The sequence below is a fragment of the Zophobas morio genome, unplaced genomic scaffold (assembly GCF_036711695.1).
Source record: "Zophobas morio isolate AGI-343-1 ecotype UQ-CSIRO unplaced genomic scaffold, CSIRO_AGI_Zmor_V1 ptg000031l, whole genome shotgun sequence".
Classification (NCBI taxonomy): domain Eukaryota; kingdom Metazoa; phylum Arthropoda; class Insecta; order Coleoptera; family Tenebrionidae; genus Zophobas; species Zophobas morio.
The window spans coordinates 9,821,647-9,845,039 of NW_026972136.1; the positions used below are offsets into that span (position 1 = coordinate 9,821,647).

Consider the following 23,393-nt stretch of genomic DNA (forward strand, 5'->3'; position numbering starts at 1 on the left):
TTGAGGGTAACTTGTAAGATTTGTTTACGTTTGTGGGAGGCCCGAGTTTCTAGTGGTGGGGGGGTTTAGGGACTGTTTGTTTTCTTTTGGTTGAAAGCTGTCAGGTTTTCTCAGACATGGTAAAATGGCCGTGATGTACACAGGTTTTGTGTTGATGTTCTTGAATTAATATAAGTTTTAAAGTGATGTGATGTATGATCGTCGTTTAATTTTGTGAAAAATTAAGTTTCCAGTGCTGCGGACAAACGCCGTCAACAATTATCAACGAGAACCTTTCCCTAGTAACGTAGTAAATAAGGTCAGTATTTTTGTTGTTAACATGTCATGTCATTGTTTGAAAATTGATTGATTTTGCGGTATTTTCACAAAAGACATCGATCTCGTGAATAAAGAACGCGTTTCAATTGGCCCTATTATACTCCGAGTCGATTTCCAGGTCGCTCCGCTCCTTTCCGACAATTTCCATCACAGCAATTTTTCCCCATTGTGTACACTATTTTGATTGATATGATCTCCACATTCACCACCATTTGGAATCCCATTTTCTGGGATTTTACATACGGTATGAGTCACGCGTTCTTTTTCCCGTTTCATTTACATAATTAATAAATACTCCGAGCAACCCCTTCGACTTTCCGTGCGTGTTCCAATAAGCCGAAAATTTATAGATGCGCCCCATTTCGTGTAGATGCCACCCCGTGTTATTTTTAGCCGCAGATTCGCAACTTCCCTTCTTCTGCTCGACTAAGTAAGGGGAGACGCGGGATTAGTGCGGATCCGTGTTCATCCAAAGACAAGCAGGAACTTGTCGAAACGCGGAAAACCGAGGAAATATCGACGCTTTTCCGGCCAGAATTGGGTCGACGCCGAGACGGCTTCGAATTTCCCGGACTGTGAGATGAAAATGTCTTTTAAATGGGTCTAGGCGCCGAATTAGGGCTTCGGTGGCATCTTAATGACATTCTTGCACATGGGCGCCGGGTTGTGAACCCGAAACGGGGGCAAACCGCAAAATTAACACCCGGAAGATAACAATAATACATTCATTTATATATAGGTTTAAAAACCACTAGTGCAGACACGTACAGTTTTTAAAATAAAGCTATCATAATCAAATCATTTATACACTGCTTCTAGATGAAGTCATTTCAGTTTTAAGATTGTTTAAATTAATAGCATAGAAGTTAATTATTTTTTATAATAAAGTCGGATTCATAATCAGTTCTCAAGCTTTGGCTCTTATTTAAATTTTATTTATGTGTTATACAACATTGCTGATTATGTAATTTTAATGTGGATGAAGTTTGTTTCGAACGAACTTTCGTAGTGATTTTGCCTTCTGACCAGTGGCTTTTTTTTATTGTGTCAACATTTTGATGAACGTCATGATCTCTCAAGATTATTTTCTAAGCGATTTTATTATACCGTGGACGTACTATCTTTGTACAGTAATAAAGTTTTACAACATAGAAATTTAGGAGCGTTGGCCCCTCATTCATAAAACGATAAAAAACAGACTCTGAAGTTTGAAGGTCGTCAAACCCCGAACAGCGCCGGGTTATTCTACCCTGTAATGAATAATTGAGTGTCCACAGTCGGACTTCACATTCACTATGTCAAAGAGTTCCACAGGGTTCTGTCCTAAGATCCCTACATTTTTTAATTTTTGTGAACGACTTGTTACTTTCGGTTTAATATTATGAGCAGAAAATACGGATCTTCTCAGAAAATAACATTGACGAATTGACGACTGCATCAGTAATCATATAACGCATTTTGAGGTTTGGACTGATTCATAGTAAACAACCGTTCTTTAACTGATAGCAAATGCGTCAATATGATTTCGTTTTCGAAGAAATTTGAAATTACTTAGAATTACAGAAAATGTTACCGACTGACTCGGATTCAGACTAATTTCCAACTTAAAATATACAAAAATTTGCCGAATTCACTTTACTAAATTAAATTACTATGACCTCGCCTTCTTTGTACATTTACATTCCTCTAAATTAAATACAAAGCATGAAAAAGAATTCTCAACTTGGCGAGAGACAATTTGAGCCAGAAAGAGGTTAAATTAAAAGTGTTGCCGAATTCTGCAATAAAATTCAAGTACGTGTTAAAGTAGCCATAAAAATTATAAAGTATTTAAAAACGTTAATAAACCAAGCATATTATAGCCGTAACGATTTTTTTTTAGGTGAAAATAAAGATATTTCTATTGTCGTCGAAAATTTTTGTTTGTATTTCGTCTTATTCATCTTTTGGCATACATTAATTAAAATGTATCACTTTTTTTTTAATTTCATAAATTTTCTTCAATAAAGATCATTAATAATAATAAATGAAAAACAAATATATTGAGAAAAACTTGTTTAAAACTATTTAGACGGAATTTTCCTTGCCTCTGAAGCACAAGGTTTATGATGACGGCATCAGATTTTTAGTATGGATAAATACAATATAATTATAGTACTGGGTTGTCAGAATCTTAGAAAAATAAGGTACGGTGTTTTTGCCTTAAATAATAAAATTAATTGTTTGAATTCATTAATTTTTTTCAGACAACCTGTAAGAACAATTCCAAAAGAACTAATGAAGAAAGAAAATAGAAAATTTTGCATATTTCAAATGCGATTTACTTGATAATATTATGTTCACGATAAATTTAAAGTTTATACAGAATTACATAGCAATCGCTGTTGTACTTTTTAAGCTGAAATTTTGCTGGACACGATATTCTTAAAATATGCCCAAGATTTAAAAACAATCAGTCCAATAATTATGGAGATTATTTGTCAAATAACGTCGCCAGCAGGCGATAGGCAAACGGAAACGGAGGACCTATTTTATCATATTCTAGGAGCTACGGACCGTCTTAGCTTACGCTTGAGAAGTAAAAAAGGGATTTGGTTTCGACTGTAGTTCGTTTTCAATTTTTTATTATATACTTTCATGTTTTCTCGACGTTTCATGACCTCTATTGTATGAAAAAGTAGGTCTCGTGTTTCCGTCTGTCTGTCGTCTGTCTCGATTTTTCTTAGACAAATAATCTTCTATACTACCGGACCGATTGTTGATGTCAAATTTTATATCTATGTTAGAAATATCGTGTAGACGGTAAAACGACAATAAAAATTTGTTTGATCTTCACGCAACATGGGCACTGGCTCAGTGGCAAGCACCTTTGAAGGGTCTGAGGTTCGATCTCCGATATATTTTTTTCCCTCACACTGTAACTTGTTTACCTGTACTATACATATCTCTACTTTATTTCAATTTTATAATTTTTCAAGAAGCTGAACTTCTTGTACTGTACTTCAAGGGGTGCAAGTAATCTTGGATCATTTTTTTATTTATCCAAAAAAAATTCGTTTCAACTACAAAATGCCAAGAAATATTTTTCATTAAAAAAATTAAGCAAGTCTCCGCGTCGAGTTCTGAGTTTATGGTTTCATAGAATAATGCATTTGTATCAATGCAAAATCGAGTCCTCGATAGTAAACGAGGCCTTAACATTCCACTGTTTTCTTTGATATTTCGATGTATGAGTGACACCTTATTTGGAATTGCTTATATGTACTTATATTGATTAAATCAAGAAAAACTCACCCGATTTTCCAGAAAATTTGGCAATACATATAACATTATTACTATTTGTAATCTACTTAATATAGTAATCGTCGACCAATTTTTATAATTTTCGACAAATTCAATTAATTCCAAAGTATTGATCAAAAGTGCTTAATACCAATATAATTTCAACTTTTTTTAATACAATATAGGATCTATCAGTTCGTGCACGAATTTATAAAAAGAATTCGAGCGCGAATGAACATAATAACCTGTTAATGTTTCATACAATACTTTGTAATTTTAGGGAGTTGATTAAACTAGTCAGTTTGGCCTCGAATTGTTAGTTTCCAATTCCTTAATTATAATGAATATTAAAAATAAATCAAGTCATTTTCGTTTTCTTCTTCATGGTGGGTCTTGATGTTTGAAAACGTAATTATTACGGTTTTTTTAACAAATTCGTTATCGACTTGGCCATCTCATTTTCGTCTGTGAAAACGCAAAATAATAATTTCAGGTACAATCGGGTTACAATTCTGTTAAAAATCTCCTGTTTGTGGACTACTTTTATTTGAAATGTAAAGTGTTTGATTAATTATTGTTCCGGATCTTAATGACTTGAAAACACTTGTTTTAAAATAAAATGTAAATTGCTTGGCAATTAATGTTAAAATCAGTACAAATTTAAGCTGGTTTTAGAAATTTGTTATTTATTATTCCTTGTTCTTGTGGTCAAAGAATGCAGAAATTCCTTTATTTATAATCACCAACATTAATATATGAAGTCATCTTAGTGTCTTTAATTGTTTTAATATTTAGTAGTTGAGGTTAGTAATTTTAATATTTAGTAGTTGAGGTTTCTAAAAAAAATATATGGTTATGTTCTGTGAAGCATTTGTGAAATTATGTATCGAAATTTCCTCGTTTCTGAAGGCAAAACAAAATTTTTCGCAATGACGTCATAAAATTTTTGATGGGAGTAAATTCACAGCTGTTGATTTATACAGGGCACAGAAATTCCAAAGTTATACTCCGAAATTTAAAGGGTTTAGATGAACCGTGTTTTTCTATAGTAATCGTTAAGATTTATTTATTTATGTAAAAATTTTATTGAGAGGATGGTTAAAACTTGGTTAACGAAAAATCAGTTTTCCTTTAATTTTAAAAGAATCGGTTCATAGTTCTAGAGATGATGTGTCTAATAAAACGTTACAGTTAAGATCAACGAAAACAGGAAATCCACATTTGCCTGTTTTACGAGCTGTAAAATGGCAAAAAAGATGAAAATAGACTTTCACGAAAATAGCTCTATTAACAATACCTTCCTTTGGCTGTCGCTCGGAAAGTATCTCCATTACTATTGGTTTAATTATTATTATTAACCACTGCGAAAATGTTCAGCTGGTATAATTTTCCGTGGCATCGTGCCAATACAAAAAGAGATTATTTTAAAAAAATTATAGTTTCTATACATTTTCTACGACAGCAATCAGTCCTACCGATAAAACTATCAAAGTTGCTAATTGCTCATGTTATTTCTAATTAACCTGTTACTCTGCTTTCTTTAATACGACTATTGCACACTTTTGTAGCTCGCTTTGCTTCCCAGTAGACCGACTAATTTCATTTCAGCCTAAAATCCACACAACTCGTCCAAACGAAACAGCATCATTCATGCAAATTTCCCGTTATCACTCAACCAAATTATCAACAAATCGTAGGCGTTTGACCGCCTTTTTCACCCCAGCCGAATCGCCGCCTCTGTCCCCATTCTTACCACCCCCGCGAACAGGAAACAGAAAGGGTGTGTGTTGAAGATTTTCCGCTAGTCTTGCCTCAACAGGTGCTTTATTGCGAGGTGTTGGCTGCTCGTTTTTCGGACGATCGTGACTTAATTATGAAGGCTTGGTCCTTAATGAATTAGATTCGTTTGAAAGTCATTGACTTCGGCTTCCAATCAGCTCTTAATGGAATGTGGTAAATGTGCGAACGGCATTCTAAATGCAAGAATGATTAATCGATAATTTTTCTGGGTGAACTGTAGGTCGAGATTATGCAAATTCGAGCTTGTGCACGACGGAGCTTGGGAAATGCATAGGAAAAACGCAAGGGGTCGCTTCACTTGAGTATTCATAGATGTGGGTGATTTTTGTAAGATGAGGGTTTATGTAAGCGTATTTGGTAGAAAGGATGACGTGGTTTTATTTACGTTGTGATTTTTTATTTTCCCCTCAAGACTGTCAAAGTCCATTAACAAATCCAGGCTTGTATCGCATACATTTTATGTTTATTAGTAATAATATGAAAACAAGAATTTACTTCTATGCGAGTACCAATTACTAACCAGAAAGAGCCGTAATTCTGAGGATTTGCTTACCAGGAAGTCGTTATTTTTATTAATATGACATAAGTTCATCTCCGGCTAACGAAATTCCCATTGTGTTCTGCTCAGCAGGTTTATAAAAAAACATGTCTAATCAACTATGATACTTTGAGTAATCAGATGTGTTAGGTGCGATGTGTTTACATATTTTAAAAATTAACGAATAATAGGCTTGTAGTCATATTTAATAGTATTAAGTATTAGAAATAAGCTGATCCTGATTAAAATAAACACACACTAAATTACATATAATATACCGCGTCAGACAGGACTTTGCAACAGTCGATTAAAAGTCCGCTATTATTTTCACTCGCAACTCACCAGATTGTTTTCACAATTACGGTGGGAATGCAATTAAGAGCAAAACTCATAAATACGAATCATTCATAGCAGTAAAATTTAACAATTGATACTTTACGTATTATCGATAATAGGCGGCTGCTCATTACGTTAATTTGAACTGGATTGTAAGCCACCTCCGTAATTTTCGTAACAAAATGACGTAAACGCGTTTTAAAAACGTGTTTGTTGCTTTGATATCAGGTTTTTTTTTTCTACAGCCGCTAAATTAGAAGTGCATTTCATGGAATTGCTACTTTCATTTTATAGAAAGAAAGTAGAAAAATGTACGTGTGCTTTTATTGCTTGCATTAGCCAGACACGCCGGTATTTGGAAACCTGTATCGGCTTGAGTGTTACATGGAACAGTGAAAATTAAATTTTTACTGTTAAAAGGAACGATGCAATAAGGTTCGCTGGCACTAATGGATGACCACAGTGAAATTTTTATTGGTCGTTTCTTTCAGACCATTAGTGGTGTACGTTCCAGAAAAGTGTAACTGGTAGATTTATAATATTTCTGGAAAGAGGGCAAAAGTGGTGATCAATCAAGGCATCAGTTTGGGAGTTGCAATTATTTTCTTTAAAATGCATGTTACGTCCGAAGACTCCATTATTAACATTTTATTCGACTTGGTTCCCGATGCACCGCATTTCGTCTTAGATCAATGAACCTTCTTCGCTTCTGTTATCAACCCTGCCGAAGTGACCTCTAACCCTGAGGCTAACGCACTCGTTATCACTGGCCTACTTCTAGATGCAACGCACATTCGTCTTAGAGCAACGAACTTTCTTTGTTTCGTACTCGTTATCAACCCTCGACCCTTGGTTGACCTGTAATTCTGATGCAAGCTCTTACATCAGCCCATGTGCAGCTTATCTTCGCCAAAGGAGGTCAAACCTCAGTATATAAGGGAGAAGAACGAGCAGAAGATTCATTCAAGTATTCGACACTCAAGTATTCAACATTCGAGTCGTGATCTGCAGTCAAAAGTCTCAAATCATACCGTAACGCCGTTCCCGTCTTATCATAAAATATTTTACTTTTATATTTTGTCCGGACTTAGAAAAGTCTAACGTTATTTTATTATATTCGAACTTAGAATAGTTTCAAGTCTTGTAATCATCATTTAATAAAATAGAATAAAAAATTGTTAATTTTTATTCGTAACGACCATCAGGATCGTTAAAGTGGCGCAGTCGGTAACATTTGCAAAAATTTTGCAAGTCGCGAAAAATTCGCAAACTCGAATTTAAGCGAGAAACGAACCTATTCGACGTAATTCATCATCTGGAAGAAGCAGCGAGAAGATTCTTGAACACTATCCAGAAAGAAAGCGAAGAAAAGGCGAAATTGAAGAAAGAATTTTCGAAAATCCCGAAGAAAGAAGACTGGTATCTAGGGTTTTCATTTTCCGGATTCCAGGTTCAATGAAGAGCATCTATCTATTACTGTAAGTAGTATTTGTCTCTTATTTTTGGTTTTTTGCAACATATTTCGTATTTTTGTATTTATTCGATTTATTCAGAAATTCCTTATTATTCTTCAATTTTTCTCAATTTAATGAAATAATTCTTGCCTTTCTTTATATTTTTCCTTCAAGTTAATTTAATATAAAAAAAAAATGGCAGATTTTACTCTAAAAGATTTAAAGGAATTAATACCAACTTATGACGGTGAACAAGCAACTTTGTACGATTTTATTGAAGCGGTAAATTTTGCATTTGAAAATGTACAAGACGAGCACAGAAACGCACTACTTTTTGTTGTAAAAAGTAAATTAACCAGTACCGCGAGAAAATTTATTTCATCAAGGCAACTTAATAATTGGGAAGATATTAGACAACTATTAATAGGTCATTATGGTGACTGTAGAGATACCGAAGGGTTACTTCGTGATTTGACTTCTTGTTATCAAAACCCAAACGAACTTCCAAGAAATTTTGTGCAGCGTATTGAAGACCTTCTTACAAAAATTCGTAGCAGCGTCGCACTAAATAATGAATTAAATGATGCATCCCGAAACGCATTAAATGCATCACACGAAAAGATAGCTTTAAAAACATTTTTAGCCGGTCTATCCGAACCTCTTGGTAGTATTTTACGTTCACAAAAACCTAACTGTCTCGAACAAGCCGAACAATTTCTAATTGAAGAAGAAAATATCTCTTACTTAAAAACTTTTAGATCACTAAAACCATCACTACAAAAATCGGTAAATAATAAAATAGTACCTAAAGAAAATTATCACTCTTCTTCTGTAACAACTATAAAAGCTTGCTCGTACTGTAAGAAACCAGGACATATGATCGGATCTTGTTATAAACGTATACGAAATGAATTAAACCAACCAGAAACACGAAGTACGCAAAATAAAAATTTTAATGCAAATACTTTACAACAAAATAATTTCACTAACACAGAAAATTGTCGAGACTTGAATCAAAATAAAAAACGAGACTTTTATACAAATCAGCGAACAAATGAAAATAATCAGATTAATTATTTAAATCTTCCCAGTAATTCGATGTACAATAAATCTAAAGGTAAAAATAAACCATCTAAAGTGCATCAAAGTCATAATGAAATTTTAAGTTACAATTTAATGAACGAAAATAGTTCAAAACTAATGTACATTGTAGATGACGATAACAAGACATATTTAATCGATTCTGGAGCCGCATTATCAATAATGAAATCAAGTTCTGTACCTAGTAACGTTTCAAGACTAAATGAACATTTTAAAATTCAAGGAATTGCTCCAAAACCTATTCATATCACCAAAAGTTTTTATAAAAAATTCGATGAAACAAATACTGAGTTTAAAATGTACATCGCCAATTTAAAAATCGCATTTGACGCAATTTTAGGTTTAGATTTTCTCACGTCATACGATTGTGTCGTTGACTTTAAGAATAATGTTCTAAAAACTAATTTTAAAGATATTCCGTTATTAGTTTATTGTGAAACACAAACAAAGAAAAATGTTTTACATCACGAAAAACCTCGAAATTCGAGAAAAAGCTTTACTACCCAAAATGATAAAAATTCTGCGAATTATTTTAAGTCGCAAGTGCGCAAACCTCATTCTAATGAATATTTCAGATCAAACCGAATCTATAGAGAAAACAAACGTTTTCCAAATCTATCTCAAGTTGTGGAACCTACTACGTGTTATAATTATAGAAATAAAACTTATAACGATTTTAAACCACAAAAATATAATAACTATTTCCACAGAAAGAATAATTTTAAGAATTTAACAGGAAATCCTTATAATGATTTTAAATCCAAAAAAGCTTATATGAATAAAAATCGTAACTTCTATTATAATGCTAATAATAGCTTTAATTCTGTTTCACCTATAAATGTACATTACATTACACGAAAGCAGAGTAATAATGATCAAAATAAGTTTATAAATCTCAATCGCTCTCAGACTAAAAACCAATCGTTTAATAAACTTACTTATTTGAGATCAACGGAAAGTAATAATTACAAAAATAAAAAGAATAATTTTAATTTTACGAAAGATTTTTACCCAAATTATGCAACTGAAATAGACAACAGGTCTTATGGAACAAATTTTAGATCTAAACAATCGTTTCTAAATAGAAACTTATTTTCGAGCAACAATGTAAGAAAAGATCAACAGATTTATAACAAAAGCTCTTATTTAAACAAAGATAGATTTTGTTCTAATTTTTATTCAACGTATAATAGACGTTTCAGTTTTCAAAAGGAAAATAAATTCCTAAGTGAAAGTACTAGCTTATATTAATTAAATATTAAAACATAATAAAAAAAAAAAATAGAAAAAATAAATACACACAAAAGGTTTAAACAACGTTAATTATTATTTATTTTTTATTTTTTTTGGTAAACATTTTTGTAATTAATAAAATTATAACTGTATTTAAATTTTAGTATTTACTTTCACGATTAATAATTTACAATTATACTTATTTGAAAAACTAAAATAATTATTAAAGTATTAAAATAAAAAGAAAAGCTTTGGGTATAGAAAGTATTGTTTGACGACAATATAATTAATCACATTGAAATGAAACTCGTTATTTCATAACTCTAAGAAGTGAAGCTAAGAGAACAAATTTACTTCCTTTTACTTTCGGGTAATTTACAATTAACAAAAAAAAAGTAAACAAATAACGTATACACAAAAGATCTTTTTTATAGCACTATAATAAATCATTAAAGTTACAGTTACCATTTCAAAATTTTAAATCATGAAAATTAAGAAAACTCTCGGAAGCTCTATTTAAATTCTAGTATTTACTTTTACTGTTATTGATTTACAATTATTTTTGAAAAATTGAAATATTTCTTAGAAGATTCAGAAAAAGAAAATGTTTGGGAAGGAAAATATGGAAAATATTACCTATGTATCATGTAAAGTTAAACTTGTCATTTTGTAAATCTACTTAACTAAAATAAGTTTAATTCCTTTTACTTTGAAGTAACTTACAATAAAAATTAAAAAAATCTTTATTTCCCAGAGTTAGTAAGTATAGAAAGGAAACAAAAACACAAAGGGATAATTTGTATAAAAAGAATATTGCTTGATGGAATTGCAATGCATCATTAATAAAATAATTTATTTTATTTCATTTCAAATTTATTGTATTTGAACTTGTAAGTAGTTTTAAATATTTTAAAGAATAATTTTCATAATATTGAGTTTGTAAAACAAGTGAAATAATTTTATTTACATTGAGAATTAGAAAAATCTTAAACTGAAACTACTAGTATAAAAAAATATATAATAAAAAACTGATTAAAATAAATCGTTATTAGTTATTTAATTATTTTTAAGTCAAGCATGTTTGCAACAGGACATTATCAATTATTTTTACAAGGTTTAAGAGAAATTTTATGTTTATGATAAAGCCTGAAACTTTGAACCGAATGGATAATTTGAAAGTAACTATCGATACTTTGGATGTTATACCTACAGTTTTATTAAGAATTATTCATAATAATTTTTGCTATTGCAAAAACCACCACTGGTTGTCTTTCATTACACCAACAAATGTTTAGAATGATGAACGATAATTGAAAATTAATTTAAACTTGCTTGTTTCAGCATTTTAAGAAAACGAAAATATTTTATCAATTTTACACGGTTTAGATGCAATTTGGAAAGCAATTAAATGTAATCTTGATCCTGCAATTTGAGGATGTATTGATTAATTAATAAACAAATAACAAAGGGTCGATCGCGACACCTTATATTTAAGAAATCAAATACAAGCAACCACTTCGAGTATTAATAAATTTAACTATACTGTCTAAAAGTTGCGAATTGATGAACGAACCTTTAAAAGAAGATTAAAAAAAAAAATATGTCCAAAAGGAAATCAATAAGATCGTAGACATTACTTATCATTTCAATATTCAAGTACATACTTACCTACGAACAGTTGCTTGAATCACTTATGTTAATTGAGTCAGAATTATGTGACATTTTAAAAAGTATTACTTCTGATAAACTAAAGATATTGCATCCTTCAATTATTATCAAAGCTGAAATTCTTTGGAATCAGTTGAATTTAATTTCTCAACATTTACAACTTTGGATGCGAATATTCACAACTTTCAAACGTTTTTGATTTAATAACTTTAGAAGCTTTTAGCCAACAAATAAAAGAATTGTTTTTGTTTTGAGGATTACATTAGTTCAAAAGGAAAAATATACTGTTTACCATTATTTTATACTCGATTCCATTTAAAGATAATTTTTCATACAATCATTTCGGAATCAAGATGTGTTGCATTAGCTGAGAATAATAGGCAGTACTTGAAAATAAACAGTATAGAACAATGTAAAGAACTTGGAGAGGACACCCTACTATGTTTGGAGATGATACCATCCCTATATGACAGTCCATCTTCTGAAGTCAAAGTTTTGACCAAGCTACAAGCAAATGAAAGATGTCATCCAGTTTTATTCGACATTTGAGGACCTTCGATGTGATCACTATCGTGATTATATCTCCTGTATATAACATGTTTTAAATTTGGACTACTTAAAGATCCCACTGGATACTTCACGGGTTTCAGTCCACCACAACCAGGTTTCTGCTGTCCTCAAATCTTCATCTACTCCAATGTGTCATGAAGACCGTCAATCCATATCGAAACCGATGACCACTCCGAAGAAATTGTCCATCAAAGCGACATTCCACTGGCATCGATTTCAACTAAAAGAAGATTATGATACTCTTCTCGGAGTGAAAAGACTTACGGAGGGAGGTGTTACGTCCGAAGACTCCATTATTAACATTTTATTCGACTTGGTTCCCGATGCACCGCATTTCGTCTTAGATCAATGAACCTTCTTCGCTTCTGTTATCAACCCTGCCGAAGTGACCTCTAACCCTGAGGCTAACGCACTCGTTATCACTGGCCTACTTCTAGATGCAACGCACATTCGTCTTAGAGCAACGAACTTTCTTTGTTTCGTACTCGTTATCAACCCTCGACCCTTGGTTGACCTGTAATTCTGATGCAAGCTCTTACATCAGCCCATGTGCAGCTTATCTTCGCCAAAGGAGGTCAAACCTCAGTATATAAGGGAGAAGAACGAGCAGAAGATTCATTCAAGTATTCGACACTCAAGTATTCAACATTCGAGTCGTGATCTGCAGTCAAAAGTCTCAAATCATACCGTAACGCCGTTCCCGTCTTATCATAAAATATTTTACTTTTATATTTTGTCCGGACTTAGAAAAGTCTAACGTTATTTTATTATATTCGAACTTAGAATAGTTTCAAGTCTTGTAATCATCATTTAATAAAATAGAATAAAAAATTGTTAATTTTTATTCGTAACGACCATCAGGATCGTTAAATGCATGTTCAAGCTTTGAAATTTGTGTCAAAAGTTTGGATTTGTGCCAGTCTGTGTGTAATTTGGACTTAACTTAGCCATTATTTATTGTGGGCCAGTTAGAATTATTACTCTGAGCAATATTTTATTTGTGTGAATGAGATATGTGAACAATTAAAGGCAGTAAAATTAATTTGTAGAGAGGCAGGATTTCGCTGCCAGAACAAAATCAATGCGTTAAATTTTCGACTTCCCTCTATCTTTGATGAAAAATTTATTGGCCCGATAAATCTCCAGAGAAATATAATTTTAATTTAATCAAATAACCGTTCAGACCAAAACCTTAACTTTTAATTAACGTTTGACGCTCTATATTCCGAAAAATATTTGTGAGAAATGTTTATTAATTTTATTAAAGAAGGCAAAAAAGTCAAAGACCATAGATTTCTCGACTTCATAACCTAAAATTATTTTCAGCTACTCAGAGAGTTCTGTTTTTGAGACGAAACATATAAAATAACTTGAATTTTTATAATGTCCTTACTGCCCTCTTTTTCAGTGTCACAGCGAATTTATCTAGCATCCTTTCGACGGATGGCTACTTTCATGTTTTTTCGACGTTTCATGACTCGTAGAGTTCGAAAACATAGGTCTTCCGTTTCTTTCTGTCTGTTGTCAGTGTCAAATTTTAATAGACAGATTATATTCTTTTTTGATAAACGCCATTTAATTTTTTTAAATAACATACTCCTATGCTTGTGCTTTATGAATCCGGCTTGATTTTTGTCCTTAAGCGCCCGGATTTTCGCAAAAAAATTCAAACTGACTCAGTATGAGAGCACAGACGTGTGGTAAAAAGTGTTTTGTTTTCGGAAGAATTTGAGGGCCCTTTTAATAAATCTGGAGGCCCATGATGTTTGATTTTGAGAAAATCCGAATGAATCTTCGGGATCTCTGATGTGCTTTTCTAAGAAATTAAGAGAATCTCATGTTTTGTTTTTGAAAAAGTTCGAAAAAATCCTGGGGCCCTTATGGTATTTTTTTATATTTGAGGGCCCTTGGGGTTTTATTTTTGGAAGTATTTGAAAGAATCTTGGTATTGGTATTTTGTTTTTGACAGAATTTTACGGAATTTTGGGGGAACCGGTTGTTTTGTTTTCGGAAGAATTTGAAAGGATCTTCGGGGCCCTTGATTCTTTTTTAAGAATTTTAATGAATCTGGAGGCCCATGATGTAAATCGGAAAGAATCTTCGTGATCTACAGTGTCCTTTGTAATGTTGAATTACTAATACATGGGTCACAATTTTTCTCTACAAGATGAGAATAGTGTAATGTTGCGCATGTCTGTATTTAGTAATAGTAAAATAAGAGTTGTTGTAGCTTAATGAATAATTTTAGTCCCTTCCCCCTGTTTTGAAGAGACAAAATCATTCAAATCAGGCAGCGTGTTACGTGCTTAATCGTCTTACTCTTTCGATATACCTATACACATAAACAATGGAAGTTAAGCATATATTGATAATCCCGTTTTTTTTGTTTTTTTTTTTTTGTCTGCCTTAAATATATATGTGTGTGATTCAGAAATGCCGGACTAATTCAACGGTCCATTATTAAGTTCACAAGTCTAAGTTCCTAAAAAATTAATAAATAATTCCTTGCGTCAATTTGATGATGATTTACAAAAATGAAAATATCGATTTAGATGGATGGACCTATAAAAATAAAAAAATAGCCATAGATTCTTTTTGAACAATTTTTAAGTTTTTGGTAACATTATAAAACGAAGAAACTATGGATAAAGACATGATACTTCCAAAATTATTTTGAATTTTGTAAAAGTCCGATTGATTTCAAGTAGTGAATTAAAGTTAAGCGCTTATGTCTTTTACATTTGGGCCCAAGGATTTTTTAAATTATTTTTTTTGCTCAATAAACGCTTTAATGTGTTGTAGAAGTAGTGCGTCATTTTTAAATCACCTTGTATTTTGTGTCCGTGTGGTCTATGTTCTTCGTGTGTTATTTTTGCCATCAATTTTTTTTTTTTTTTTTCAAAGAAGCTGTATTTGTTGTAGCTTATTTTAGGGGCGAGGGAAGTTCTGCTTAAATTACTGTAGACCAAGTTTTAACATCTTGTCTTACAGTTTTAAAAATATTGGTGAAAAGAAGACGAGAAATTTAAACTAAATCAGTTTCAGGTATACAAAATACTTAACAAGAGATAAAGAAATAAAAAATTCGTATAAAAATTTAATTGAAAATTATAATTTTTTAATTTTCTATAAATAAACACTCGACATACTACGATTAAATTTTATTGACACTTTAATGAAGTGCATACTTTTGTTTATTTATCTATACAATATTGTAACATAAATATTTAAAATGACCTTGTTCCAATTTTTTTTTTTGGGAACTTTGCATTCTTAAAAAATTAAGGAAAACGAGAAAAGTAAATTGTGCTTGTAAACTTAAACTAAGGCCAATTAGCACAGATGAAAACATAAGTATACGGGGTTTTATTTAAAGAACCAAGTTGTATGTTTCTACTTTAAAATAAATAAAATATAATATTATAGTTGAAAATAATTCTAGTTCTTTCTGCTCAAAAAGACCGTTTAACTGTAGTTTTTGTCGTTTTACTTCCCAAGCGCAAGCTAATGACGTATTGTAATAAGGTCCATTCGATGAATGGCTGGTTTCGTGTTTTCTTGATGTTTTATGGCTCATAGAGTATGAAACAATAGATCTCCCATTTCCGTTTGTCATCTGTGTCGATTTTTATTACGTATTTTCGAAATATCGTGTACGTGATAAAACGCTGATCAAAAGTTATCTAAACATCCCCGACAATGTGATGATGTCACCTCAAAATTCTGCATAGTAAAAATTTTCAAAATAATACCTACAGATGTGGTTTATAAAACCGCCTTGATCTTCATATCTCTTTAAACAAGAAAATATTCCGGAGCGTAGTAGCTCACTCTGCATATATGTATGTGAACTAGAAATAATAAATTTATTAAACTTCACAAAATTGTTCAATAATTCTTAACAATTATAAGAAAGCAAGCTGCTTTCATGACCTTTCTAAATTATAAAAAGTCTTCATGGGTTCAAACGCTGCAAAGGCATTTTTCGCTCCAAATCCATTAATTTCAATTTTCTTATTTTCAATTTCAACAAGCTTCTTAAACTCAAGATAGTTTTTTTGGTACATAAAAACAGTATTATTCTGGAAAGATGAATTCCATTTGTCAGAAATAAATAAATGAATCTTTTTTGTGAGATAATCCGTACCGTTTTACAGAAATTTAATTTTCGTATAATTTCTTTCATATTTATTATGCCTTTAGGACTTGTAAAATAATAATTTTTCTCTTCGTGGTTTTTCAACAGTATTAATTTATTTTTTAATGACTAAAACAATAATTGTCTACAAAAACGCAATTTCGAGTGATTATTTTTCTGTCTAGTGATTTTCAATTTACCTAAAAACAGTTACAGTTTCTGTTCGCACAATTCAGCTTTCCACAAAATCAATCATGAACTGTAAATTTTAGTTCTTAGTTTTTTCAGTGTATAATTTTGGACTGTCGAGGAGTTTCATATACATTACGCATTTTTAATCACCTTTTTTTCGTTTATTTCTCCAGTAGAGTACCATCTGATCAATATCGGAAGGAAGCTCCAGTCATTCGTCATTATTTAATGTGCATATATCTAAAATTCAAATGCTCGCGTGAGAAAGACAAATAAAATTCCAATAACATAATGGAGAATTTATGAAGCCTTTATAGCGCGATTTGGACGATCTTGTAAACATTTTTTAAAAATCATAAAAAAGTCACGACAGTTAGGAAATATGAATCTGGTTATTTTCGAAAGGTTTATTTTCTGGATTCGCCCGTCAGCGATTGTATGAGTAAAATGCTGACGTGTCGCTGCTTGTTTCCGTCACAAGCGATTTTTCTTCATTACACAATTTTGAAAAATCCGATACGATGACGTCTGATGCGATTACGTTTTGTTTAATTTGTCTCTTCACCATATTTTCCCAATTTACGTTGCCAATGCCATAGCTTCAAATTCGTCGTTACGTCTCGTTGCTCTAGCCATCAAATAACGGTTTCCTCCGTGCTTCTGCCTCGTACTTGAATTATTTTTCCATCAACTTTTTTCTGCTCTCCACATTTATCCAAGAGTCAAGTGCACTCGATGCATAAAGCCAACTTCCTGCGGTTACGATTTTCGACATTGAATTATCTAATGAATCACATTTATCGAAAAACTAGCAACGTTGAAAGTGCTTCCGGTCAATTACTCTCCAGATCGAAAACACTGCCAGTGGACCGAATTTTTTCCTCTAATTCGAGAAAACGCGTGGGTGCAGACGTAATTATCTGGCAAACATACTCGAGTAACGAAATATCTTTATTTGTTTCACAATGCAGGTCGGTTTATGTTACAGACTGCTGTGCAGTCGCACCCATCGCCCAAAACAGGTACATTGTTTGTATTTTCGATTTTTATCTGTAGTTAGTCTAGTTTCGAGCGAAAAGCGAGTTCCAGAAAATTGCATATAATTTTAAAAGTATGAAGTGAATAACATTTCGGAGAAATCGGTGATGTCACGCTAATTTAACGTAGATGCTGGCGATTTTTTCACTTAAATTTAAAATGCAGCTAATCCGTGCCAAAACGGCAATGATTACTTGTGTTAAAAAGTTAAAAATAAAAATCTTGTTTTTTGATAACTTCTGTAAAGTAAGAAGTAACATTCGGTTTTGGCAGACGGACAGACGGAAATGGAAGGCCTATTTTTTCATACTCCAGGGGCCATGAAAGGTCGGTCCTTGACTTACACTCGGGAAGTAAAAAAAAGTGTTTGGAACCTATTTTTTGATAAAACTGGAAAAAAAAAGTTTTGCCACGAGATATTCGCATTGGATCGAAATTGGACATGATCCGGCTCTGGCTATACTATCTCAGGTACTCCCATAATCCCGCTACCACATATTTTCCATGTAAAATAAGCAACTTTCTAATCCCCGCATATAATACGATGATATATGGGTTTGTTAAGCCTCGAGTGTTTGATTAACGTTAAAACAAGTCGGAGGGTGCGTTCCAACCACCAAGAGGGTGATTCGACGTTAATGTAGACGTAAAACCAGGTTGCGTGGGTTTTAGGAAACCCCTCGTTTAAGCGGATTATGTTTCCAATATTATGAATGAGGATTTTTGTGCAATTATGAGAAGCTAATAAATTCTGTTTGCTTTAAAATACAACACAAACGTTTTTGCCTTTACCTTATTCAACTGTTGGCTTAATTTTACCCAACCGACTGATATTTCCAGCTATCTTATCACAGGATAAATGTTGCGTCGCTGTTGTGTTATTGTAAACGGTAATTGCTTTCGTAATTAGTATTTTTATGAAATTGAAGCTATTGTTAGGCTAATTGCGAAGGCAGATCCTGTTCGTGTTGCCGTAAATGTGTTTCGGGGTATTTGAAACTCATCCCACAATCGGATTGTGTGTGTTGCTTGATGTCATATTCGAACGGAGGATCGACGTCAGTGGAAGGATGATTTGTCTCGAATGGGATTTGAATTAAGTATTGATTTTTTTGTTGTTGACTTGCGATCAAATTGTTGATAGTGTTCTTAATTGTGGTAGAATGTTTGAAATAAGAGTATCGATTGCTATCACGGGGTTTAGTATGCAGATTTTACGATAATTTTGTTTTTTATGTGGACGTGTGTTTGATTTGAATCGCGTAACCTAGAAAAAAAAACACTGGTTTTCTTTGTGTTTCTTGTAAAGATATGAGAATTGTATTACATAGCTTATGTTTTTTTTTGCAATAAATTCGAAAATCCTACCTCAGAATAAGTTTCATTTACTAATTTAAAGCCGTTAAAGACAGTAAAAATTGGTTTAATGTTACTCGTATTAGACAGAACCTCGCTTGCCCCTGAAGTACAAACAAAAGTTTTTTTAGAAAAAAAAACTAAAATTTTGATTTGACCCAAGGCGGATTCATGAACTACAAATACAGAAGTATGTTATTTTATAAAAATTTAAATAGTATTTGCCCTCCAAAAATGTGAGGTGACGTTATGAAATTGTCATTGGGAACGATTAGAGAAATTTTGAGCCATTCGTTGGATGGACTCTGTTACAATATTTCCTTAGTTTACATTCGAGAAGTAAAATTATTTGAAAAACAATAATATACAAATGTTTCATTTAAAAAAACTTGGATGTATTCGTATGTCCGGCTGAAATGGAGATGAAAAAAAATTAATATGTTATTAGTAAATTTTTTCATTCTGACCATAGAGTGGTGCAATATTTAAAACAAAAGTTTTCAAGTGACGAAGATATTTTTTTTATTTATGTATATACTGGGTGAATGACTAAGTGCACGTTTCTCGATGTCTGATTAATTATTAAAAATAAAAAATCTTTGAGCATACATACAAATCTGATAGTATTTAGATACCAATGTTGTTTGGGAAAAAAATATCTGTATTCAGCACGGCTGCATTTTTGAAAGAAATAATTAATTACTAATTATATATTTAATTTTTTTTTAATTAAGGCCATTTTTTTTGTTAATTTTCATACATGACTTTTTTTCAAAATTCGAGGTAAAATAGGTGTGATATCTTTTTTGGTTTGAATTAAGCTTTGATAAAATGAAAATTCGAAAACTATATATTTCAAAAATAATAAAATGCTTGAAATTTTGAAAATTTCGTTACGTTTCTAGGAATTTCAGAACTTTCAAGTCAAAAATCTAGAAGCTTTAAAATTTTAAAAATCCAGGAGTTCCAAATGTATTAAAAATCCCAACAATTTTAAATTTCGAACTCTTTTAATACCTATAATAAATAAGTCTTTAAAATTTCGTCAATTTCAAAAATTCGCTGGACTAGAAAATTCTAAAGAACGAAAAAAGGAAAATTTCCAAGTGGTAAAGATTTAGAAATTTTAAAATTCCAAAAATCCAGAGTTTCAAATTGTCAAAAATTTTAACATTTTTTAAATTTTAAACAGTTTTTTAATAACAGAAATTAGTAAACTCCAAAAGGGCCGTTAATATTAAAATAGCTGTAAAAATCCAAAAATTCCAGAAATTCATAATGCCACAAATTACAAAAAGATTAAATTTTTTTGCGAAAATTGCAAATGTTCTAATTCAGAAATCATAAAAATTTCAAAATTGCAAAAATCTGTTAAAGAATGAAAATTAGAAAACTATACACATATTCCAAAAATAGTAAAAACGCTTGAAATTTCGAAAACTTCTAAAAATTCCTAGGAAATTCAGATATTGCAAATAAGTCAAAAATTGAGAAGATTTAAAATTCTAAACGTCCAGGAGTTCCAAATGTCTCAAAAATTCTAACAAATTTATATTCAAACTATTTTTTTCATAACTGGTATAAAAAAAATGAAAAGGGCCGTCAGTAGTAAAACGCCTATAATACGTCTTTAAAATTTCAAAAATTCCATGAAGTAGAAAATTTTAGAAAATAAAAAAAGGAAAACTTCCAAGTGTCAAAAACTTAGAAATTTAAAAATTCCAGAAATACGGAAGTTCGAATTTTAAACATTTTTTTAATAGTAGAAATTAATAAACTCCAAAAGGGCTGCAAATATTAAAACAAAAATTAAAAATTTCAAAAATTTCGACAATTCCAAAAAAACGATAAACTAGAAAATTCTAAAAAGCTAAAGATTCTACAATTCTTCACAAATAACTAAATAAGAAATAAATGTTATAGCAAATAAATAATAGTACAACAAAAAATTACGGTTAACGTTTTTTTGTAACAGCCTATGTTCTGTCAGTTTCCAATTTCACTTTACAAAAGAACATATAATTGACGAATATTTTCATATGACGATAAACTGCATTTTTTTAGTTAAAATGGCAAAAACTGAATAAAAATCTAAAAAGCATAAATTATGCATTACGAATACACCAGTCGCCAGAAAAATGAAGATATGACCTGCCACGTTGATTAGAATGTCAAAAAATTAAAAAAAAATCAATGAACAGTAGTGATTGAATACTTATGGATGATAATATTGTATATTAAAACTGGTTGAAAAAAAAAATAGGATTAAAAATGTCAGAAATCACTGATTTTTTTTAAATCCTGGTTTATTTGATTTTTTTTCAATTATGTATATTTGGAACAAAAAATTTAACAGTAGTAAAAGAATAATAAGTTATGAGTTTTAATTATATTTACTCAGTTTTTGATAGTTTTTTATATATAATTTAGTTTTTTTTTCTTTAGTAAATAATTATAAAATTATAAATACATATACATATATTATAAAATTAGATTTTGCAAATTTTATTGTTTTTATGTTACCCTCGATGAATTAAAAAAAATATATTTAGGAGTATGTTTTATAAAATTTAAATAACATTTACTATGCGAAATGCGTAAGTGACCTTACCAAATTGTTGGTAGGGATGATTAGACAAATTTTGGTTTTGATTTTTTGCTTTACCGTCTACACGATGTTTCTAAAACGCAGATAAAACTTGACAACAATCAGTCCAGTAGTTTGCGAGATTAGCTGTCTAAGAAAATTAATAGATAAGAGATGAAAGACACGTAGACGGAAACGGGAGACCTATTTTTTTTTAGTTCTAGGAGTCATGAAACGCCAAAAGGATAAAAGTTACCATACGTCGCAAAAAATCAAAAGAACATTTTATTTTAATGTCATTATATTATTCTTATATTATTTTGCTTTAAACTACATTTAAAAAGGCCTTAAATATGGCATTGTATTTTTGTAGTTGACAATAAAAGTTAAAAAACAATAATGGTTTAATCAGCGATTTTTTAAAAAAATCCTTGATTTGAATCTGTTTTTTGAGTTATAAGGCGTCATCCATAAATTATGTCACACAGATTTTGTTGGTTTTACTGTAGCTTACTTTGTATATTAAACTTTTTTTTTGTTAAATGTTTTCATTGTCTAGAGTTGGTAGTCTCTGCAATTTTTCATTTTTTAAGGGGCAAACTCACATCTCGAAAAAAAAGACAAGAAAAATTTGACAAAATTTAAATATCGATTTTTGAAAATTCGATTTGTTTAAAATTTGTTATAATCACTCTGTGTAATAAATTTAATACTGCAACAAACTACGTATCTTAGTTTATCTCTACATAAATATTATAACAGATTATATGAATAATATAATAAATACCTAATCCTTGCACTGTTCAAAAATTTTAGAAAATTGAACAACGTAACGTCGTATCGGAATTTCAAAAATAAACAATCGAAGTACGCAAAAAAATATAGGGTGTTCTATTAAAAAAAAACTAATTGTACATTACTCGTCAAAAACGGTCACTGCTGAAAATAATTGTAATAATTGTATGGTTCTGCTGTAAGCTTCATTATTTTTAAATCCAAATCAGATGAAACAGCTCGATCAAACGAAATTGGGAATAGTAACCCCCTAACATAAGCAACAACATGTGGATAAAACGATTGTTACTTCATAGTGTGAAAATAAAAATTTATTATATGACTGTTTTGAATAAAAAACGCATTTAGATGCTGAAAACCATGAACAAAGAGCCTATTTTGCAACTACTATATTAAACAAATAGCTCGTAAGTTGTAGTTTGATAAATTCATTACTTAAAATATTAACGCAACTTATGAAATCAACTAAATAATACAACAATAATTCAATTTCGATGAAATAATAAGCGATAAGTATTACTAAATGAAAATATAAATATCCTTTATGATTGATTGGTTGATTGAAACTCACAGTAAACAAACATTTATGATTTAACAGCATAAAATCGCACGTGTGTTTTAGAACTTTCCGCATTCTACAGCAATTTTTTTTAATAAGTAAAATAGGAGCCGCATAACACATAGAAAATTGATTGGTTTATAAAGTGCCGTTGATTACTCCGTAAAATAAATCACTAATCATAATTACTGTACGACCCGCTGGATTTCAGAATGCATTATTTAGTACTGAAATGCATATTTAAAATCAGAAGCGTGGAAATAATCTACAAATTGGAGGATATGTATGAAGGTATATATTAATACAATAATTGATTTAGGAAGGTGACTGAACTGCTAGCGATTATGAAATCTGTAATTATTAACTTTTATTATAATTTTTATGCATTTGAAACGGATATTTTTGGGTGAAAATATTTATGTCTTTAT

The 23,393-nt window shown here is 30.9% G+C and overlaps 1 protein-coding gene across 2 annotated transcripts in view; it reads left to right on the plus strand.

Annotated features, from left to right (window-relative positions):
* The first annotated feature begins 105 nt into the window (after positions 1–105).
* The window catches only part of Src64b (Src oncogene at 64B), an 85,162-nt gene continuing 61,874 nt past the window's right edge, over positions 106–23,393 (plus strand). Inside the window, exon 1 of one of the 2 annotated variants that reach the window (XM_064069643.1) lies at positions 106–298. Coding sequence is in view for 1 of the 2 variants with exons in the window: in XM_064069642.1 (XP_063925712.1) it covers positions 18,753–18,768 (16 nt within the window). In the remaining variant the exon portion in view is untranslated. Of the gene's footprint in view, positions 299–18,650; positions 18,769–23,393 lie in introns of those variants that run through there. The other variant, XM_064069642.1, reaches the window with a different exon arrangement.